This window comes from Tasmannia lanceolata, unplaced genomic scaffold, assembly GCF_043159265.1.
Source record: "Tasmannia lanceolata isolate RefF3 unplaced genomic scaffold, GAP_Taslan_0.1 ptg000002l, whole genome shotgun sequence".
Classification (NCBI taxonomy): Eukaryota; Viridiplantae; Streptophyta; class Magnoliopsida; order Canellales; family Winteraceae; genus Tasmannia; species Tasmannia lanceolata.
Genome location: NW_027518679.1, coordinates 1,597,418 through 1,618,735, shown reverse-complemented (window position 1 = coordinate 1,618,735; position 21,318 = coordinate 1,597,418). Strand labels below are relative to the sequence as shown.

Here is a 21,318-nt window from a genome sequence, read left to right as displayed (position 1 = left end):
TAATGTAACAAACGGCAATTTAGGGAGGGGGGTTTTGGTACAATTTATTTTCATGCATCCTAGTAATCGATATCGGTGTTTTCACATACAAGGGAAGTTTAATTGTGATGCGCAACCCATTCCTAAGACTTACCCAAGACTCAATCCAGGTTCCTTACCGACTAAACCTGGCCTAGCTCTGATACCACAACTGTAACGACCCGGCTTCCGTTGCCTGAGGTCGCTACCAAAAATCACGACATTTTTTTTTTTTAAAAGGCCATTAGATAACAAATGGCGGAAGCAATAATTAAAACTTAATAACATAAAACCTTGCCATAAATATTCGCTCTTAACAATTAAATCATAACCATCCATCAACTTTCAAACACTTCCATCTTAAATGACCAAATCAAATCTATAGTATCTTAAGTCAAAAATCAAAACCAAATAAAGAAAAACAAATCCTTATTAACTACGACTCTCGGTTATGACAACTGTGTCAAACCGAACACAAGACTCCAACTTTCCCCTTTCCCGCATGGGTTTCGTCAAATATCTTCATTAGCAAACGCTCCTTCCTCTTCACTTACAATTCCTGTAGGATAAGTGGGTTAAAAGCAAGTAAAGAAAACTCCCAAAATAATGAAATTAAGCGACATGAATCTACAACACAATATTTTCCACAATAATGAAACAATAATAAAACATGACACAGTAACAATCTTTTATTCGATAATAACAAAACGATTTAACTGCAACATACAAAGCGTAGCATGTATTTTAAATGTTCTCCCCTTTTTCCCCAATGATCTGCGGTGGCTTTCTAGCCTGGCCGGTGATCATTGACCATCAAGGACCCTCCGTTCCCTAATGGAACGTGATCCACTTTAGGATTTCAATCGGTTCACCACGAGGGTTCCTCCCAATGCATCGCCCACCAGCTGTCGTACGCTCTCAGACTGGTTGGCTTTTGGCTTTTCGCCCAAGGTTGGATCTAAGGGTTCTCCTTAGTCCTCCCTCCCATTATTCCAAATTCTAAATATATGTACGCTTATTTTACAACAAAACTTTTCTTTACAAGCATTATCAAAATTCACAATTATTTTCCAATTCCAAACAATCATCTATTTACACATGCTTGATTATCCGTATCATTACTATACAAAATAAAATGTTAAAGTCATATCAAAATTAATAGCATTATTAAGCGAGTAATCAGAACTTGCCTTGATGCTTGGCGCTCAAAAAAACGACGATCCCTAAATGAAAAAGCACAATATTCAACCTGAACAGTGTCACACACATACAATGTCATAGATGTATACAAAAAGGTTCACGGGTTCTAGGAAATAAATAATCCGGATTGAATTAAGATGTTTTGGAGTTGAGAGAAAAAGTGGCTATGGATGAAGGCTGGAGATAAGGGTTTGGGCATGGAATCAACGTGGGTGTGGGTCTTTGTTAAATTATGTTTGAAGGTTTGAATATATTCCAAGAATGGTTGCACGGCTCACACCAAGGATGATCCAACTGTCCAATTGATGGGGCTCACACTAATGATGATCTAACCGTCCAATTGATGGGCCGTCCAATTGATGGGGCTCACACCAATGATGATCTAACCGTCCAATTGATGGGCCGTCCAATTGATGGCCAAGTTATCCAAAATTAGACAAACAAAATGGGAACCCACCTGTCGGGTTGCATATACTCAAGCACATATCGGGTTGCATATACTCACAGTACTCTAGTCACTAAAAGGTATAGCATAAAGTGGAAATTATAACATTAAAAATATGGCAGCGACAATATCAGAAGGAATGATATAGTCACCCACTGTTTCTACCCAAGCCACCCCTTGTAGTGGAAATACATTAAAGGGAGGTGGTCTAGGGAAGAAAAAGGGGCTGATATATATCACTATCCTTTTATGCATATCTTCTTTAACTCTATTTCTCTCTTTTCCTAACCTCTCTGTTTTTGGGTTCCTGGGCTGAATTTGTGAAAGGTTGATAACATAAAAAAATCTGAATACTTACTTGAAATTGAAGATTGAAAAGGTAAGCCTAACTCTCTATCTTCCACTTCTTATTCTTCTCTTCTTCTTCTTCTCGATTTTCTGATTCTCTGTTTTTTTTTTTTTTTTTATAAGAGCGCAAGCACAGTGGGGAAAAACCCACGAGGATGGGTTTTTATAAAACCCACAAACTTGCATTTACACTGAAATTATTAACCATAATTAGATTTAAATTTTTAAACCTACCTTAATAAAGAGGCCCACAAAACTTGCATTTATACTGAAATTATTAACCATAATTAGATTTAAAATTTTAAACCTACCTTAATAAAGAGGCCCACAAACTTGCATTTACTCTGAAATTATTAACCATAATTAGATTTAAATTTTTAAACCTACCTTAATAAAGAGGCCCACAAACTTGCATTTACACTGAAATTATTAACCATAATTAGATTTAAATTTTTAAACCTACCTTAATAAAGAGGCCCACAAACTTGCATTTATACTGAAATTATTAACCATAATTAGATTTAAATTTTTAAACCTACCTTAATAAAGAGGCCCACAAACTTGCATTTACACTGAAATTATTAACCATAATTAGATTTAAATTTTTAAACCTACCTTAACAAAGAGGCCCACAAACTTGCATTTACACTGAAATTATTTATTAAATAAAGTAATTACGGGGAAAATATGGTTTAGTGCATCTTAATAGGGTACCATTAGTAAAACTTAAGTGATTTAATTAATGTGCAATATTAAAATATGGGTCTTTACAGACTTGATCCTCAATAAAGGGGTACGTAGGCAGCTTGGGAAGACCAGGTTCAGGCAAATCATCTCCCCCTCTTCTTCATTGGTAACGCTTCTGAATCCCATCTCTTTCCCTTCAATTCACCTGTGATTCCGATTTCTAGCTTAAATATTGAAGTATCATAATTCCGGTACTACTAACATCCTTCTGTGAGTACAAGTTGCTTATAGGAATAACTCTATCACTACTAGAACGTGTAGAGCGGATTTCAGCATCATCAGCCCCCACTGTATTTTAAGCCCACGGAGTGGATAAGTTGTCAACTTCAGGGAGTAGGAACTCTTCTCTCTCTCTCTCTCTCTCTCTCTCTCTCTATATATATATATATATATATATATATTTATATGCTAGTAAAAAACCCCGTGCGATGCACGGGCCGACAAAGAACTGTACGGACCACATCATAGGTTGACCAAACTGTCCATGTGATGGAACACAACATCAATAGGTTGTGCCCGTAAAATCATTTCCATAGGCTGATCCTAGCCCTCCAATCTATAGAGGTTTGCATAATTAAAAGGCATAAAGGAGGAGGGTAGGATTGAAATTATGTGGCTTTAATGGATGCCTTTGTTAAAAAGCATAAAGGAGGAGGTAGAATTGAAAATATGTGGGTTGAAGGGGGTGCCTTCGTTAAAAAAAGTCAAAAAAGTGATGTGTAATTCTCATAGAATTTTGGGAGAAATTCAAATAATTCTCTCATTTTCTCTTCTGCTATATAGTATATAGATATATATGAGGAAAGTGTAGCTACTCGATCGTGTGGCTAACTTAGCTACTCTGTCGGCTTAAAATACAGTGAGGGCCCACATTGTTTGGGTGATCCAAACCATTCATTTCATAGGCCCTCACATAGATAGGGTGTGCCCAAGAAATCAGCTCCATTGGATCATCCCAACCCTTCAAACTGTGGAGGCAAAAATGGACAGATTTGTGAAGGTTTATACACGTCGATTTTTGCCTCCACAATCCGTAGGATTGGGATGATCCTATGGAGCTGTTTTTTGGGCACACCCTATCTATGTGAGGGCCCATCAAATGAATGGTTTGCTTCACCCAAACAATGTGGGCCCCCACTGTATTTTAAGCCGACGAAGTAGCTAAGTTAGCTACTCGATCGTGTAGCTACACTTCTCTCTCTCTCTCTCTCTCTCTCTCTCTCTCTCTCTATATATATATATATATATATATATATATATAAAGTATAAAAGATTAAATAACACCTTCTCCAATAGCTTCAGCATTTGGAGTAACTGGTAGTTTCACATGGTATCAGAGCGACAGGTCCTGAGTTCAAACCTCCTTGATAGGAAAAATCCACATGCAATGGCCAAACCCAAAAGTGGGGCCACATGTGCCACGTGTAGGCCAACCCTAGAAAGAGGGGCTACACGTGAGGGGGAGTGTTAAAGTATATATATATATATATATATATATATATATATATATATATATATATATAGGGATTTGCTAGCGTCCATCTTAGAAGGCATTTCACGGATGGCCTGTTGCATGTGAGAGCAGCCACACGGTCTCACTGTTCAACATATTTTGTCTTCATTCACGAGGTGGCTGCTCGCTCTCACATGCAACAGGCCATCTGTGAAATTGTTTTTGCGATGGACGCTAGCAAATCCCATATATATGTATATATATAATGTTGGGAAAGTTGCCTTATTTCCCACACAAGTGAGTGGCTTGAGTGGGAAGGCAAAGGGAAAACCATGAAAGTGTTTTTTAGGTTTTTTTTTGGAAAACCCAGAAAAGATTTTCGATTCTTCTCTTTGGTGTGGGGCAAAACGTGAGAGAGGCTTGGTGATACTCTCTTGTTCAGTCTTGGGTTTAAGAAGCAAGGAAAGGGTTGCGGGTTTTGGATTTAATTCATTGTAATCCTCGTATATTGTTTTCTCACAGTAGAAGATTGTGTTTCTCACCCGTGGACTTAGGCGTGGCCGAACCACATAATTTTGGTGTTCATCTTGTGGCTTGTTTGTTTATTTTACTTTTTTGTTCTCTTGTGCACGATCGGATCAGATTTGCTCGGTGGATGTAACACCCGGCCCCACTAAGGGTCGGAAAAGTTTGTAATTTTATTTAAATCTTGGTCGTAGATCCCTCGATCGAAGATCAACGGTTTACATCTTTGATTGGAGCCTTTCGAACTGTCGGATTCACGCTTACTATAAATAGTAAGTCTGTTTTTATTATAGATGGTAAGTCCATTTTTACTATAAATAGTAAATCCCTTTTTTACTCTAAATAGTAAGTGGGCCATATGTACCAAAATTTAATTGTTCTTTTTCTCACTTAAATAAAAGATAAGAATTAAAAAGACCTAAATTAAAATGGACTCTTACTTTTTTGTGGATGGATAAGAATAGGAAATAGACTAGAATTAGGAGTGCTAATTAGGAACAACCTAAAACACCAAAAACGTGAGCTTTATAAAAAAAAATCCAAATCGTGGGATTTCTCCCCTTGCGCACTCCGTCCCAAAACCGAGAGAGAGAGAGAGAAAGAGAGGAGAGAAAAAAAGAAGAAGAAGAAGAAGGAAAGGCTAGGTTTTACATTGAATTGATTTTCTTCTTCGAGTAAGTGCCCTAAAAATTTAGTTTTTCATATTTTTCATACGATTTGGGTATAATTATTCTCCTTTGATCTTGATTTGGATAAAGTAGGGTTTTTAACTAGGTTTCTTGATTTTTATGATCTTTTTTTTAATCAAGAACATTGTATTGATTTTCTTTTTTGAAGTTTTGTGCCTTAAATCTATTTATAATATATTTTCTTTATGTAAAACTCCACTAGGAGTAACCCAAAGTGTTGAGGGACTTGTTTTTTTTCAATCTAGCCTATGCTTGTGATTTTATAAGGGATTTGTCACTGTTTTTAATTGAAATCAGCTTGTATTAGGGACTGTTTTTCCAAGATTTTGGTGTCTAATTGACATATGATGTGGGCATATTGTTGTGTATGATGGATATGATTTGGTAAAAGGTTATATTCGATTTAGAAGGCGTAATTTTCAAAAATCAGCTCCCAAAACATTGGTATTAGGGACTGTTTTGTGTGATATTTTTCATGTACATGTTATAAAAAAGATATACAAATCCTACATGAAAGATATGATATATATATATATATATATAAGCCATATGTATGCATGTTAGTGATATTTTCAATCAAAATCAGAACCAATAAAGGGCGGGAAATTCGTTTTAAATTTGTTTTTAAAAAGAACAAGATTCATAGTAATGTAATTATGTGCTACACCAATTATTTTATGTAAAAATCAATTTTTATAAGTGAAGCTTTATTCTTTAACCAGAGTCTTTTGAGAACTTATACGAAAGTGATTATATTTCTATGTTTTGATGGGCTTATAATAAAAGAGATATACATAATAAATACGATATAAATATGAAGGTGATTTTTAGGGTACAGGATATTACTTAGGTTTATACATAGTAATAACTTATGATAAATTATAAAAAGGGAGAATGAATATGATTGAGAAGAAATAAATTAAGTTAGCAAAGAAATGGGAACACTTGGAATAATCAATTTACACTTTGACATGTAATCCTTACAGTTCCTTTCCGATTGATACATAGAGCCTCACGTCTCATTCTACACTTAAACTATAGAGCAAGTGATAGCGACTTTCATATTAATGGCTTCCAAGAGTAGAGTTGTAATTATGATTATATTTCATATGATTTATCTTTTGCTTTTACATTTTCTATGGATTGTTAGAGTCGTTAACATGCTCTCCTCTAATAAATGGTTGAAGAAAATAATAGAGATTGTTAAAGACTAATCATGCAGGCAAATGGGATAAAACTCTCACTAAAAAACAAGAGAAGGTACGTTTAAAAAGCATGATTGCATGCATAGTAATTGTGGGAGGGAGGCCCAAAAAGGGAGACCCCCTTGGAGCCAACCTTGGGCATAGCGCCAAAAGCCACCCCGACTGAGAGCGTACGACCTCGGGCTGGTGATGTAATTTCGGGTGAACCCGTATAGGGTGACCCAAAGAAAAACCTAGAAAGGAACACACCCATATGTGGGTGGAGGGTCCTTGATGGTCGGGAACCAACGGCTGGTATAAAGTACCAAGAAAAAGAAACTGAAAAAGAATAGGGTTGTGGAATGTCGTATGGTCCCGGGGTAGTTGAGTATATGCGGTTGCATACTTCATTCTCATGCACATGCATCTTTCTTTTCCATATTACTTCATGATTGGAATAACTGTTTAGCCTGTTTCTTATTTAGTTTTACTTTTTATATTATTGTTGTTGCAATGACTAGTCATAAGAAAACTATTATAATGCGACTTATATTTTTGGTGGACTCTTACCATGCGAGCCACTAAATGATTTTGCCCAGCGTTTGTTGACCCCAATACCCCTACGGGTTTCGAGGAAAGCGAGGAAGGAGCCTTTGAAGATGAACAAACCTAGAACATTAGAAGATTGGGAAGCCTAGTCATAGAGTTTGACTTAGTGTTGGGAAAGACGATTCCGTCACATCCCGTAGTAGTAGGTGATTCTTTTACTTTCAAGAATTGTAGTTATGGAATTTTTCAGTCTCATGGAATTAATATGGCGAGTTTTATCTTGTTCCTGTTGTAGTGTGTCAGCTTGTTTCCCTTTTTAAGGTAGCGATTCAGATTTTAGGATTTGGAAAAAAATTATGTCAAAATTTGCCCCAAATCCAGGTCGTTACAATGGATTTTCTCAATAATTGGTATCAGAGCTCTGTGGTTCAAGTGATTGTCGAGGCCAGGTGGAGTGATTGTGGGTGTTGTGGTTAGATCGCGACTAGAGTGATCTTTGGGAGTGGAAAGATTGTCCAAGAAAGATTCTCGTTCGAGGTGGAGCGCTACACTAAGAAGTGCAGAGTAATCTGAGATGGCGGTAAAATTGAGTTCTACCTAGTTCAACATCGAAAAGTTCGATGGAAAGGGCAGTTTCACCCTATGGCAGATGAGGGTGAAGGACATCCTAGTTCAACAGGGATTGGCTGAGGCGTAGAATGGAAAGGATGGGAAGCCGGAGAGGATGACGGATACCGAGTGGGAAGACATTGAGTCGAAGGCGGTCAGCAGAATTCAAATATGTCTGGAGGATAATGTTATGTTTAACGTTATGGAAGAAGATGAAGCGTCTAAATTATGGGAGAAGTTGGAAAAGCTTTACATATCAAAAAGCTTGGCCAACAGATTGTATATGAAGCAGCAGTTGTATGGGCTGAAGATGCAGGAAGGTGGAAATTTTTTGGAACACATTACGATGTTCAACGGGCTTGTGGATCAACTCCACTCGGTTGATGAAAAGTTGAAGGAAGAAGACGAGGCCCTTTTGCTTCTTATTTCGCTTCATGATTCCTATTACAACCTGGTAATGACATTTTGGTAAGGATACAGTGAAGTTGGAGGAAGTCACGACGTCGCTCTTATCGACTGAGATGCCAAAGAAACATGTTCTTGGTGGAAGTAAAGAGCATGGGTTGGTTGTTCATTGTGGGAATCAAAGAGAAAAGATCATCTGACAAGGATCAGGAAAAGGCAGGTCAAAATCCAGGGTCGGTGGAAACACCGTGCAATGTTATCGTTGTAAGGAATATGGCGGAAATGGTGCTACGAATATTGTGGTCGTGGTAACGAATGAGCAGAGCGAAGAGGTTGGAGACGTTCTCACAATCTCCTCAGGCAATCATACTTCTCCTCTTGATGAGTGGATTCTAGATTTAGCGTGCTCTGTTCTTGTATGCTCAAGGAGCGAATATTTTGATACGTTTCAAAAGACAAGGGAAGGTGTTGTGTCTTTGGGTGATGGGTCTACTTATGACGTCACGGGAGTGGGAACGGTGAAGATCAAATGTTCGATGGAGTGATTCGTACTTTGAGTGGTGTGGCATATGTCCCAAAGATGCGAAGGAATCTAGTATCGCTTGGCCAGTTGGATTTTGGAGGTTGCAGGTTTTCAGCTGCAGGTGGAGTCATGAAAATCACACTCGGCTATATGGTTCTGAAGAAAAGAGAAAAGTGTGGGGGGGTATATCGTCTGGTCGGGGACACGGTGACTAGTGCTCCTAAGATCTCGATGATTAGTTGGAAATAAAGTGGTAGCGCGTGCACGCGTAGGGTCTCTTTCGCAGCTGGTGCAGAGACAGGTTCCCAGGTTCCAGACGATGGTGAGAGGATGATAGTACCTGCGTTGGGGAGGATGGATCGAGATCCCTCTCCAAGGTTGACTAGGTGAGTCAACGGGTTGACAGCTACACATGTGCATTGGCCGTGTTGATCGAATCAGGAAGAGTCTAAACCAAGTTGATTCGATGGTGTGTAGCTGGTACTTTCAAAGGCCAATGGTGGTTTGCGGTGACAACAGATCGGTGGCAACATCAACGGAAAATCTTCAGGTGTCTGGGAAATAAGCCAAGGTGGATATTGTTGGGAAAGTTGCCTTATTTCCCACTCACGTGAGTGGCTTGGGTGGGAAGGCAAAGGGAAAAACATGAAAGTGTTTTTTTAGGATTTTTGGAAAAACCTATAAAAGATATTCGGTTCTTCTCTTTGGTTTAAGGCAAAACGTGAGAAAGGCTTGGGATGTGTTCGGCTACCTCAATGGAGCAAGGGAGAGAGAAGAAAGAGGAAGAGAGGATTTCTTCTTGTAGGGTTTTCTTCTCGGGTCTTTCTCTTGGGGTGTTTCTCTTGGGCTTTCTTTCGGGGTTTTCCGGGATACTCTCTTGTTCGATCTTGGGTTTGAGAAGCAAGGAGAGGGTTGCGGGTTTGTGAGTTTTGGGTTTAATCCGTTGCAATCCTTGTATATTATTTTCTCATAGTGGAAGATGGTGTTTCTCGCCTGTGGACGTAGGCTTGGCCGAACCACAGTAAATCTTGGTGTTATCTCGTGGCTTGTTTGTTTATTTTTCTTTTCTGTTCTCTTATGCACATCGGATCCGATTTGCCCGATGGATTTTCTCAACAATAATGGCCCCACCCCCATCAAAATCTGAGGTGTAACATGGTGGGCCCCACCAAATGCATTGCCTTGAGAGAAAATCATGGGACCCGCCCCATCAAAACATGAGGTAAAATGGTGGGCTCCACCCAATGCATGGGTTCCACCATATGCATGTGTTTGGGTAGAGATAGTGGGTCCTATCATATCAAAACATGAGTTGTAAAATGGTGGGCCCCACGTGGGTGTAAAATGATGGGCCTCACGTTATCAAAACATGCGTTGTAAAATGACAGTTCCTACTAGGGGTGCAAGTTTGGCCTTGTCAGCCCTAACCCGCCCTAACCCTCCCTGAGCCCGAACAGGGTCTTGGCTGGATTTTCCAACCCTGAGGGTGGGTCAGGGTTCATTTTTTAGGCCCTGACTCAGGTTCGAGTCTGGTTCAGGGTTAATACCTTGGGTCAGCCCGACCCGACCCGACCCTAAGTTTTCTATTATAGAATTGAACCATCTGTGCATGTTTCTTTTGCTAATGTTTTCTATCATTTTTTTTTTTACCTATAAAAAAAAAAGTTTTTTATCATCTTGGATTGATGTTTCTTTAGATTATTATTATTAATTGTCTCTGTTGCCCATCATGTTGTTGAATTCATATTGTCTTATTTTGTTCCTTTTCTCTGTTTATTGATCATTTTGTTCTATATGATATGTGGTTGCTTTATTTTTAGCACTCTTAACAGGTATTTGCACTAGGGTCAAGCAGGGCCAGCCCGGCCCGGCCCGAGCCAATCAGGGCCAATCAGGGCCGCGCTGAGCCCTGTAGGGCGGGCAATGGGTTGAGGTTTTCCGGCCCTGACTCAGGGTCAGGGGGGGTCAGGGCCGAGATAATGGGATTCAGGGTTGGGCTAGGGTTTTGAAAAACCCTACCCAACCCGACCCTGTTGCAGCCCAAGTTCCTACCCATGCTATGCACGAGGTGTAAAAAAATCCAACTTAGAAAAAATTCCAGTAAAAAATTTCCATGGAAAAAGTCTTCCAATAAAAATTTTCCATGGCAAGAAAATGAACGACAAAAGAAAGAAACACATTTGGTACATATATATATATATAGGGAATTGCTAGCGTCCATCGCAAAAGGCATTTCGCAGGGTTTGTCGCATGTCAGAACAGCCACCTTGTGAATGGAGACAAAAGTTGTTGCTTCATTCACGAGGTGGCTGGTCTGACATGAGACAGACCAGCCGCGAAATTCCTTCTGTGATGGACCCTAGCAAATCCCATATATATATATATATATATATATATATATAGAGAGAGAGAGAGAGAGAGAGAGAGAAAAGTGTTCCTACACGATCGTATAGGAAAGTTTCCTACTCCGTCGGCTTAAAACACAGTGGGGGCCCACATTGTTTGGGTGATTTAAACCATTCATTTGATGGGCCCTCACATAGATAGGGTGTGCCCAAAAAATCAGCTACATAGGATCATCCTAACCCTTCGATTTTTGGAGGTGAAAATGGACGGGCATAAATCTTCACAAATATGTCCATTTTACCTCCATAGTTCAAAGGGTTAGGATGATCCTATGGAACTGATTTTTTGGGCACACCCTATCTACGTGAGAACCTATCAAATGAATAGTTTGGATCACCCAAACAATGTGGGTACATTGTGTTTTAAGTCGACAGTGTAGGAAACTTTCCTACACGATCGTGTAGGAACACTTTCCTCATATATATATATATATATATATATATATATATATATATATATATATATACATATATGTTGGGTATATGATATAACCCATGTATGTTCTAATATAAGCCCAATAAGATAATGGACCGGTGTAGTGGGCCTACATGGGCTAGAGTCCATTAACCAGTCATTAACCCTAGTGTATCTCTATATATAGGGGCTGGAGGCAACAAACTTGGTATTCCAAATTAGATACCTTGGGTGTAATGCTTCAAGCAACCTCTTGCTTGACCTAATTCCTCTAACAATCTTGAAGCATGACAATAAACCCTAATGGACGTTTGACTCTTTCTCTTGTGTGGGTTTTATTGCTTGTGGGTTTTTATTCATCGTCGGCTTCTCTCTGAATTTTTAGCGTGCAAGATCGACATAGAGCAGAGGTAGGTTGGATCGATTCCTCTGTTGGTGTTTCAATTCCACCGAGGCTATTCACTCACTCATTTTTTGGAGGTCACACGGTTGTGAAGGGCTATTCTTAGAAGCTCTTTTTCTCCCACAAACAAACCGACCCAACTGGAATCAAGATCTTTCACTCTTATCTGTGTGGGTATCACGTTTCTTGCGTGTGAATTGGGCGTGATAATCAGCCCTCTCACTCTCGACCTTGGATATGTTATTTCCTAGATGATGACTCTCAAAAGAGAAGTGCCATCCTGCTAATAAAAGAATTCAAGGCCCTAATCATGACTATATGTTTTTAGACGAGCATAATTGTTCTAGGTTGGAGAATTGCTTACTGAGTTGGGAGGGGTTCGGTGCCAACTAAGCCCAACTATTTCGATCCTCTTTGTAAGTTTCTAAAATACTTGGAAGTTTCGTTCCTCAGAAGAATTTACAAAGAAACTGATTTGGGCGATTTGGGCGTGGGTTTAATTCCTACATAGCAACAGATTTGGGCGTGGGTTGTTGTTTCCCACAAAGACATATTTGATAGTGGGTTTGTCTCAATCCAAATTCTGTTTTTGGTCGTGGGTTTCACTCCACTAGAAATCATTTTTTGGATACCACTTCTGGGGTCGTACGTGGTGGCCGAAAATCCGCATCCATTGGGTTTGAATATTCAACGGGGTAATTTGGTGGAGGAATCTTTGGACAAGAATTTCTCTTGGATTCGCGAACGGTTCACACGGTTCGGTTCTTGCCGTCGGTTTTTGGATTCGGTTCATGCGATTCGTAATCAGGTGCACTCTTTCCAATTTATAATATTATTTAAATAATACAATGGAAAAGAGTTCTCTTTTGTTTCAGATGGTCAAACTTCAATCCTTTGTTGGGTCTGAATTTAATTCATGGCAGCGAAAGACTCAATTCGATCTAAAATATATGAATTATTTTTACACCGTTTTGAGTACCTTTGCTGACTCGACTGAAGAAGTTGATGAATCTCAATGGCCTTCTTTTAAAACTGAAATGTATAAGAAAAATGTGCAAGTGGAACTGGATGATCTCAAACGATTCATTCGAATCGAAGATGAGAATCGAAATAATTTGGAGATGGGTAGACAGCAACAATTTGCTGCTAACGCGGTATCAAATCCCAAGAAATTTCCTAAGAAATCCAAGTCACCTAAAAGTGATCATCCTAAGTTGGAGGCCAAAAAGACTATCTTTCGGAAAAAGAAGGGCAAGTGCCACAACTGTGGGAAATGGAGTCACTTTGCAACAAACTGTCGGCTACCTAAGAAGCCTAAATCTGACACACCACAGAAGGAAGCTCATATGATGGTGGGCAAGGCTGAGCCTAAGAGTTTTATTGCTATATTGGGCAACGGTAAGGCCAATACTTCTTCAGATTGGTGGTTAGATACAGGAGCCACATATCATGTTTGCAACTCCCAGAAACTTTTAGTTGATGTTGCCGCGAAAGAGACCGTTACAGTTGCTAGTGGAGCAGAGGCGGAGGTGACTCACACTAGAACTGCGAACTTGGTCACAAACTTTAAAAATGTTAAAGTAGTTCCTGCTATTCAAAAGAATTTAATTTATATTAGTCTTTTAGACAATGCTGGCATGTGTTCATCTTTTTTGGGTGATAGAGTAACTTTAACTGTTAACTCTTATTATTTTGGCTGTTCTTTCTTAATCAATGGTATGTATAGATTGAGTTTAGCAAATGAGACTATTAGTAAGGTTAGTTCACCACTTGTTGATCCTAACTTGTTACACAACCGATTGGGACATGTAAAATATCAGATAATGGTCCAGCTTGGTAAAACTTATATTATACCATTAGATATGTTAATTATGTTTGACAGGTGTGAGGTTTGTGCTCAAACTAAGATCACTAGAAAACCTTTTTGTCAAGTTTTTAGGAGCACACAACTTCTTGAGTTAATACATTCTGACCTCTGTGACTTTAAAAGTTTCACTACTAGAGGTGGTCGGAAGTATTTGATCACATTTATAGATGATATGTCAAGATATTGTCATATTTATTTGTTAAAATCAAAAGATGAAGCTTTTGACATGTTTAAAAGCTTTTAATGATCGAGTAAAATTGCAACTGAACTTGAAAATTAAGAGATTTAGGAGTGATAGAGGAGGAGACTACAAATCACATCCTGAATAGAGTGCTAAACTCAAATTGCTCCTCCACTCCGTATGAGTTATGGCATAAGCATCCTTGTAGATATGACGCTCTTAAGACTTGGGGCTGTATTGCTTATGTAGGGATACCAGACCCTAGGAGACCTAAAGTGGGAACTAGAATAAACACTTGTGTTATCTAGGAGGTGCGGAAGATAGTGCTGCTGATCGGTTTTTGGATCTATCAACCAATATGGTTATAGAATCTCGAGATGCAATTTTCTTTGAGAATAAATTTCTCAAAGATCAGGGTTTGACCATACCAGGCGATGCAGAATCGCTGGTTGAGTCTGAACCAGTTACTTCTGACACTAGTCCCAATCTGATTTCTGAATCAGTTCCTGTAAGAATTTCTACATGTAATAGAGTACCCAAGAATTTGGTGAGGCCTTTGTGACCTACCAATTGGAGAATGATCCATCATCCTATCAGGATGTGATGAGATCTAGGGACTCTATATTGTGGGCAGAAGCCATTCATGATGAAATGAGCTCTCTGTTAGAAAATCTAACTTGGCAGCTAGTCGATTTGCCAAAAGGGGCTAAGGCTATGGGCTGTAAGTAGATATTTGTATGTGATTATACAAATTTTATTATGGTCATAATCAAGCACCTAAATTGTGACATCAGAAATTTGACAAAGTAGTAAAGTGCTTTGGATTTCTGACAAATTACTCGAATAAATGCCTTTACTATCGTTTTGTGTCGAATAAGTTCATGATTATGTGCTTGTATGTAGATGTTGATTCTTGTTTCCAATCTCTCTCTCTCTCTGTGATGAGTAATGTGAATCTAACTTTGGGTAAAGAATTCGACATGAAAAGACCTGGGTGTTGTTAACACCATTCTTGGTATGAAAGTAAGTTTTTGAAAGGCAAGGAATCACCCTTGGCCTAGCCCATTATATGAAAAACTACTTTCCTTTTGCGGATGCAGTGAGTGCAAACCGGTTGAGACACCATTTTGATTATACCAAGAAGCTGATCTCTAAGGAAGAAACAGTGTGAGCTTGTTAGATTATTCTAAACTGATTGGTAGTCTCATGTTTGTGTTGCACTAGGCCAGACATAGCCTTTATAGTTGGCATGTTGCGTCGTTTTACTAGCAATCCTTGCCATGAGCATAGAGATGCCCTTATGAGGCTGATGAGATACCTTTCGTGTACTCAAGAGTATGCTCAAAACTATGGTGGCCATCCATTTATCGTGGAAGCATATTCTGATGAATCATGGGGATCAGAATCAGGAACGGCAAATCTACTGCTGTTGTGTGGAAGTCGAATTGGAACTTTATGCTCTAGCTTCACTTGCAAATGAAAGCAGAGGAGATAAAGATTCTGATTATGGTTATGGACATTCCACTAACTCGGTTAAGGATTAATTCCTTAAGTGTATTCTGTGATAATCAAGCTACAATTACGATTGTGAAGAACTCACTCTTTAATGGTAAGAGGAGACATCTTAGGTTGAAACATGCCATGCTGAATTATCTCATTGAACACGGGATTATCACTTCGATTGATGTGATATCAAAGGATAATATGGCCGATGCTCTCGCAAAGGAACTGAACAAAGATCGAATATTCAAAACTGTGGGGGAGATGGGGTTAAAGTCTGTATAGACAGGACTTTACCTACATTCATGTTATTTTGAATTTTCGAATCCCCCTTTTGGCCAAGATAAGCACTTGATATGTTTCAATAATGTTTATAGTTGTCTTTATGTCATTCCACATTTGATGACATGTCCTTCTTGAAAAAGGTTGTTTCATTCCAAACTTGATGATACAGCTTAACTCAATTTGGATATGATGCCTGTAACTTTCCAAATGGAAACATGAAATGGTTCTTTGCAAAAGAAACTTTTAGGCCCTATTCTTTATTGAAACTTGACAATGATGAATGGTTCTTTGCAAAAGAAGCTGTTTAGGTCTTGTTCTTTATTGAAACTTGACAATGATGCTTATGGTGAGTGATATTGATACTTTTTCAGCCATTTTGGAATTGTACTAAGTTCTTCTTCAGGTAGAACTAGATACTTTCGTGAATTATGGAATTGTACTAAGTTCTTCTTCAGGTTGAACTATATACTTTCTTGAATTAAGGAATTGTACTAAGTTCTTCTTCAGGTAGAACTAGATACTTTCGTGAATTATGGAATTGCACTAAGTTCTTCTTCAGGTAGAACTAGATACTTTCATGTTTACACTATTGGTTGGATACATTTTCATGCAATCCATATTTGGTAATTCACAGGGATTGGCGAAAAAGGAGAAGCTTGTCCTGATTTGAACTTTGATGAAGATGACTTACTTGATGAGTAAATCTTCTAAAGTCATAAAGACTATGCTTTCATTTCAGTATGTATAGAGTTCACTTTTTTGTGGAACTTTATTTTGGATCTCGATGAGAATCATACCCCATGAATGAATTCATCTAAGATCAGTGGGGTTCACTTATATGTGAAACTACCTTTTGGTTGAGTTTAGATTGTATCTGAAACTCTTGGTTAATCATAAAAGTATTCGTGTTTTCAGTTGGATTACACATCTTTTTTGATATGGTGCTATGGATGATTCAATATTTGTTTGGACATCACATTATCTATCTATTGGATTGTGCTATATGTAGAACATAGGAGGAGATTGTTGGGTATATGATATAACCCATGTATGTTCTAATATAAGCCCAATAAGATAATGGACCGGTGTAGTGGGCCTAAATGGGCTAGAGTCCATTAACCAGTCATTAACCCTAGTGTATCTCTATATATAGGGGCTGGAGGCAACAAACTTGGTATTCCAAATTAGATACCTTGGGTGTAATGCTTCAAGCAACCTCTTGCTTGACCTAATTCCTCTAACAATATATATATATATATATATATATATATATATATATATATATATATATAAAGAAAAGGATCACTAAAAATACTAAAAAATTAAAGTACTACTACACTATCAGAAATCTACCATTAATTGCATCATGATACATTGATCTGGTGTCAATAACTGCACCCTACTATGTAGTAGCACTTGTAAGAAGCAAGCACAGGTTCATTGAAAGTTTTGGCCTTATCTTTGCAGGTGTATGAGAGCCTTGCAGGTGTTAAAGTTGAAGACAAACTTCCAGCGCTTAAGAAAGAAGATGTCTTGAACTCTCTTCCATCTGAGTGGCCAGAAGATCCTGTTGAAGATATTTGTAGATTGGAATCCCATTATGCTTCAAAGGTTTTAGTTGTTCTGGATGATGACCCCACTGGAACTCAAACTGTTCATGACATTGAAGTCTTAATGGAGTGGTACTCTCTAACTATTTTAATTTCTGCATTGTACTTGGCGTGGGACATCTTGTCCCCGCCCTGATTATTAATGAAATTCGTCAACTTTCAAAAAGAAAAAAAGCCTTAATGGGGTGCTAAGCTTCCCTATTTTTACTTGTTTACAATACTTTCGGTTTTGACACAGATTGCCTATATATAAGCAAATTCTCTTGTATAAATTAACGCTGTATAAGATTCTAAAACCCAACCTATTCTACCTCCGTGAATTGCAGTTCTGTATTTTTTCTTTCTATATTTTTTAAGAGAGCTTGTCATATTCAGTCATAATCAGTTATATTTCCATGGAAGTGCATTTTATGTGTTATACTCTGCAATGTTTTTTATGCAGGAATGTTGAATCGCTCATTGACCAGTTCAACAAAAGGCCTAATTGCTTCTTTATTTTAACTAATTCTCGGTCACTGAGTTCTGAGAAGGTAAATAGTGTGTGAGATTTGACAGTTTTCATTTTTAAATTCCTAAGTTTTTAAGCCTGTCTGCAATGATGAATAGTTGTTGCTCTACTATTAGAGTAAAATTATTTTATTTGACTGTTTTCTTTATTTTAACTATTTGCCTGAAGAGAAATCTTGTTCATCAATTCAGAAGTTTTGAATTTTTAACAGGCCGTCTCATTGGTAAAAGATATATGTAGAAACATAGAGGTTGCAGCTAAATCAGTTGATAACATTGGGTACACAGTGGTTCTGAGAGGTGATTCAACACTTAGAGGTCACTTTCCCGAGGCAAGTGTTTTAGCTCTTCTATGTTATATATGGGTCTTTAGTTCAAAATTTAAATTTGGAATGGATGGCAGTCTTAAAGCTGCCTGGCTGATTTTTCTAGGAACCAGATGCAGCTGTATCAGTATTAGGGGAGATGGATGCGTGGATCATTTGCCCCTTCTTTCTTCAAGGTGGGCGTTACACTGTTGAAGATATACACTACGTTGCTGATTCTGATAGGTAGGTTGTTATGATTGGACTTGTTGAAGAGTATTTAGGTCTTTGCATGTATGTAGAAGGGTATTATAGTCAATGTACCATGTAACCCCAAGTTGGGCCTATCTATACATCATATTCATGTGAGCTCCCTTTAGTGGAGACTCTCCATCTCCCTCACTCTTCTCCTCCTTCGCTTCCTTTTCTTTATCCACTTCTCTAACTTGGTATCAGAGCCAAATCTGATCCATTGATAAAAAAAGGAAAAGAAAAAGGAAAGAAGAGTCCCTCGTATCCATCCCTCTCTCGTCGTATCTCTCGGTCTCGTGTCTCGCGCAAACCCACCCCTCATCTCTCGCCGCATCTCTCTCTCTCTCTCTCCACCACCACCACCACCACCCGTCCCCTGGTGAACCCCCTCTCTCTTTCTCTCTAACAGGACTAATCAAATGTGATGCTATGGTGATTGTTCTGTTTGCTAGGCTCGTTCCTGCTGGGCAGACTGAGTTTTCTAAAGATGCTGCTTTTGGTTATAAAGCTTCTAACCTTCGCGAGGTCTGTTTTGATTACCCAAAATTTTCATGAAGAACATGTTATTGTTCTAGGTCTTATCACACTGAGGACATGGAATTGAATTACAATTTGCTTATCCTAAATGATAGTGGGTTGAGGAGAAAACCAAAGGCCGAATTCCAGCCAAAAATGTTGCATCCATTTCTATTCAGCTTTTGCGAAAAGGAGGACCTAGTGCTGTTTGTGAGCATCTTTGCAGCTTGCCTAAGGTACATGAATAGACTACTACAATCTGATGCAAGGTTTAAAATTTCGGTTTCGGTTTCCAACATAGTTGAAACTGAAATTTGGTAAAAAAAACAAAAAACAAATTTCAAACAGTGCCAAAATTTTGGAAAAAAGTAAATTTTACCCGAAATTTTGGCCAAAATTGCCGAAATTTGGTACTCTGGCCGAAATTTCGGTTTTAGGTAATTTCGGTTTCTGTCTTGACCGAAATCCAAAATTTCAGTCCGATATTTCGGATTTCGGGCGAAATTTAAAACCCACAGATTTTAGTATTTCATCATGAACAGCTTTGGTTTATTGTTTGATTAGCAGGGGTCGATATGCATTGTCAATGCAGCTAGTGAAAGAGACATGGCTGTATTTGCAGCAGGAATGATCCAGGCAAGCCACCTTGCTACCTGCATATTTTCTAAATTGTGGTTGCTCGCCTGTTCACTCTTGCGACAAAACTCGAAATTCAGTTTTATATGTCTATATTTCTTAAGTTCATAACTTCGAAAGAGCATATATGGATAAGTTCATCTATCATTTAATTGGCAGGCTGAAATGAAGGGGAAGCTTTTCTTGTGCCGCACGGCTGCTAGCTTTGTATCTGCTCGAATTGGAATAAAGCCAAAGACTCCCATTTCTCCGAAAGATGTGAAATTAAATAAAGAAAAGAATGGTGGTCTTATTGTTGTGGGATCATATGTTCCGAAAACCACAAAACAGGTTGGACATTGTGATTTCTGGTGATTTATCTTCTTTCTAGTTTTTCCCATATCTTGATGGCCATATGAAGGTACATGTTGATTTCTTGGTTTGCAGGTTGAAGAGCTTAGATCGCAACTTGGACACATCCTAAAATGCATAGAGGTAAGTCAGAAACTATATAGATATACCTTTTCATCATTTTGGACAATATTTTCAAGTTGCAAACTGATATTTCATTTTCATTATATCAAACTTTCATTTAGTGGTTACAGTGCATGTAAGTTCCTCTTCTTTTCTTTTTCTTTCTTGAGATAGGTATCTGTTGAAAAAATTGCCATGAAGTCATTGGAAGATAGAGAGGAAGAGATAAATCGTGCAGCTGAAATGGCAAATATGTTTCTTAGAGCCCACAAGGACACTCTTCTAGTGACCAGTCGCAAGCTCATTACAGGAAACTGTCAGTCTCCTCTTATATTGTCCATTTTATTTCTTGCCTCCCCGCTTGAAGCATGACTACGTAACTAGTTGTATGAAATTTAAATTAAATATTTTATCTAATGATTCCAGATCTTATTTGTGACAAATTATTTCAATGTTCGATTCATTTTCTAGGGAACTGAGAAACATAAATATGTAATCAGAAATAAGATACATAAATATGCAATGAAGAAATCTGAATATGAAATAGAGATAAATACATTTATATCTTTGTATTAAAGAGATCAGGCAGTATCAGAATTCCTAGAAAATAAATTAAAAAAAAAAAAAAACACGTAGCTAGCTGGTCAGGTCTCCCTTCCAATGTAAATGTGTACGCTTCCAAAAGTAGAGCTAGTCTTCTTGGTAATTCTAATGAAAAGGAAAATCGGTCAATAAAAGTTTGGACATGGATAACATACCGTCGAATAGTTTTCATTATATCTCAACATGTAGTTACAGTAGTTACAACTGTGAAAGAACCAATTACTCCAAAAGCTTAAGCTGTTGGAGATGGCGTTATTTAATCTTTTATACTTTAACACTCCTCATGTGTGGCCCCTCTTTTTTAGGGTTGGCATACACGTGGCACATGTGACCCCTATTTTGGGTTGACCATCACATGTGGATTTTTAATATCAAGGAGTTTTGAACTCAGGACCTTTGCTCGGATACCATGTGAAACAAAGCTTAGAGTATGGAGATCTCACCGTTGGTTCATCTTGGTTGAAGATTAGGAAAGTAGGTTAGATGAGGCAACCTAAATAAATTAGGATCTTTGATTTAATTTGATTTGGTGATAGGCTAGATTAAGTAACTAGATTAGATTATGATTATCTTCCCAAATCTTGCCATATATCTTTCTATGTTTATCTTCTTGAGTGTTCTATGTAAACACTCATTGGGCTTCATTGTAATACATCCGAGACTAGTGAAATATAGATTTTATCAT

General features: G+C 38.1%; 1 protein-coding gene across 2 annotated transcripts in view; it reads left to right on the top strand.

Moving 5' to 3' along the window:
• The window catches only part of LOC143871805 (ketose-bisphosphate aldolase class-II family protein), a 119,539-nt gene that overhangs the window by 78,155 nt on the left and 20,066 nt on the right, over positions 1-21,318 (top strand). For both annotated transcript variants that reach the window (XM_077376700.1, XM_077376706.1), the window contains 10 exons: positions 17,219-17,433; positions 17,804-17,891; positions 18,081-18,200; positions 18,301-18,419; positions 18,878-18,950; positions 19,058-19,177; positions 19,509-19,577; positions 19,737-19,907; positions 20,004-20,051; positions 20,205-20,346. In XM_077376700.1, the coding sequence (XP_077232815.1) occupies positions 17,219-17,433; positions 17,804-17,891; positions 18,081-18,200; positions 18,301-18,419; positions 18,878-18,950; positions 19,058-19,177; positions 19,509-19,577; positions 19,737-19,907; positions 20,004-20,051; positions 20,205-20,346 (1,165 nt within the window). The remainder of the gene's footprint in view (positions 1-17,218; positions 17,434-17,803; positions 17,892-18,080; positions 18,201-18,300; positions 18,420-18,877; positions 18,951-19,057; positions 19,178-19,508; positions 19,578-19,736; positions 19,908-20,003; positions 20,052-20,204; positions 20,347-21,318) is intronic.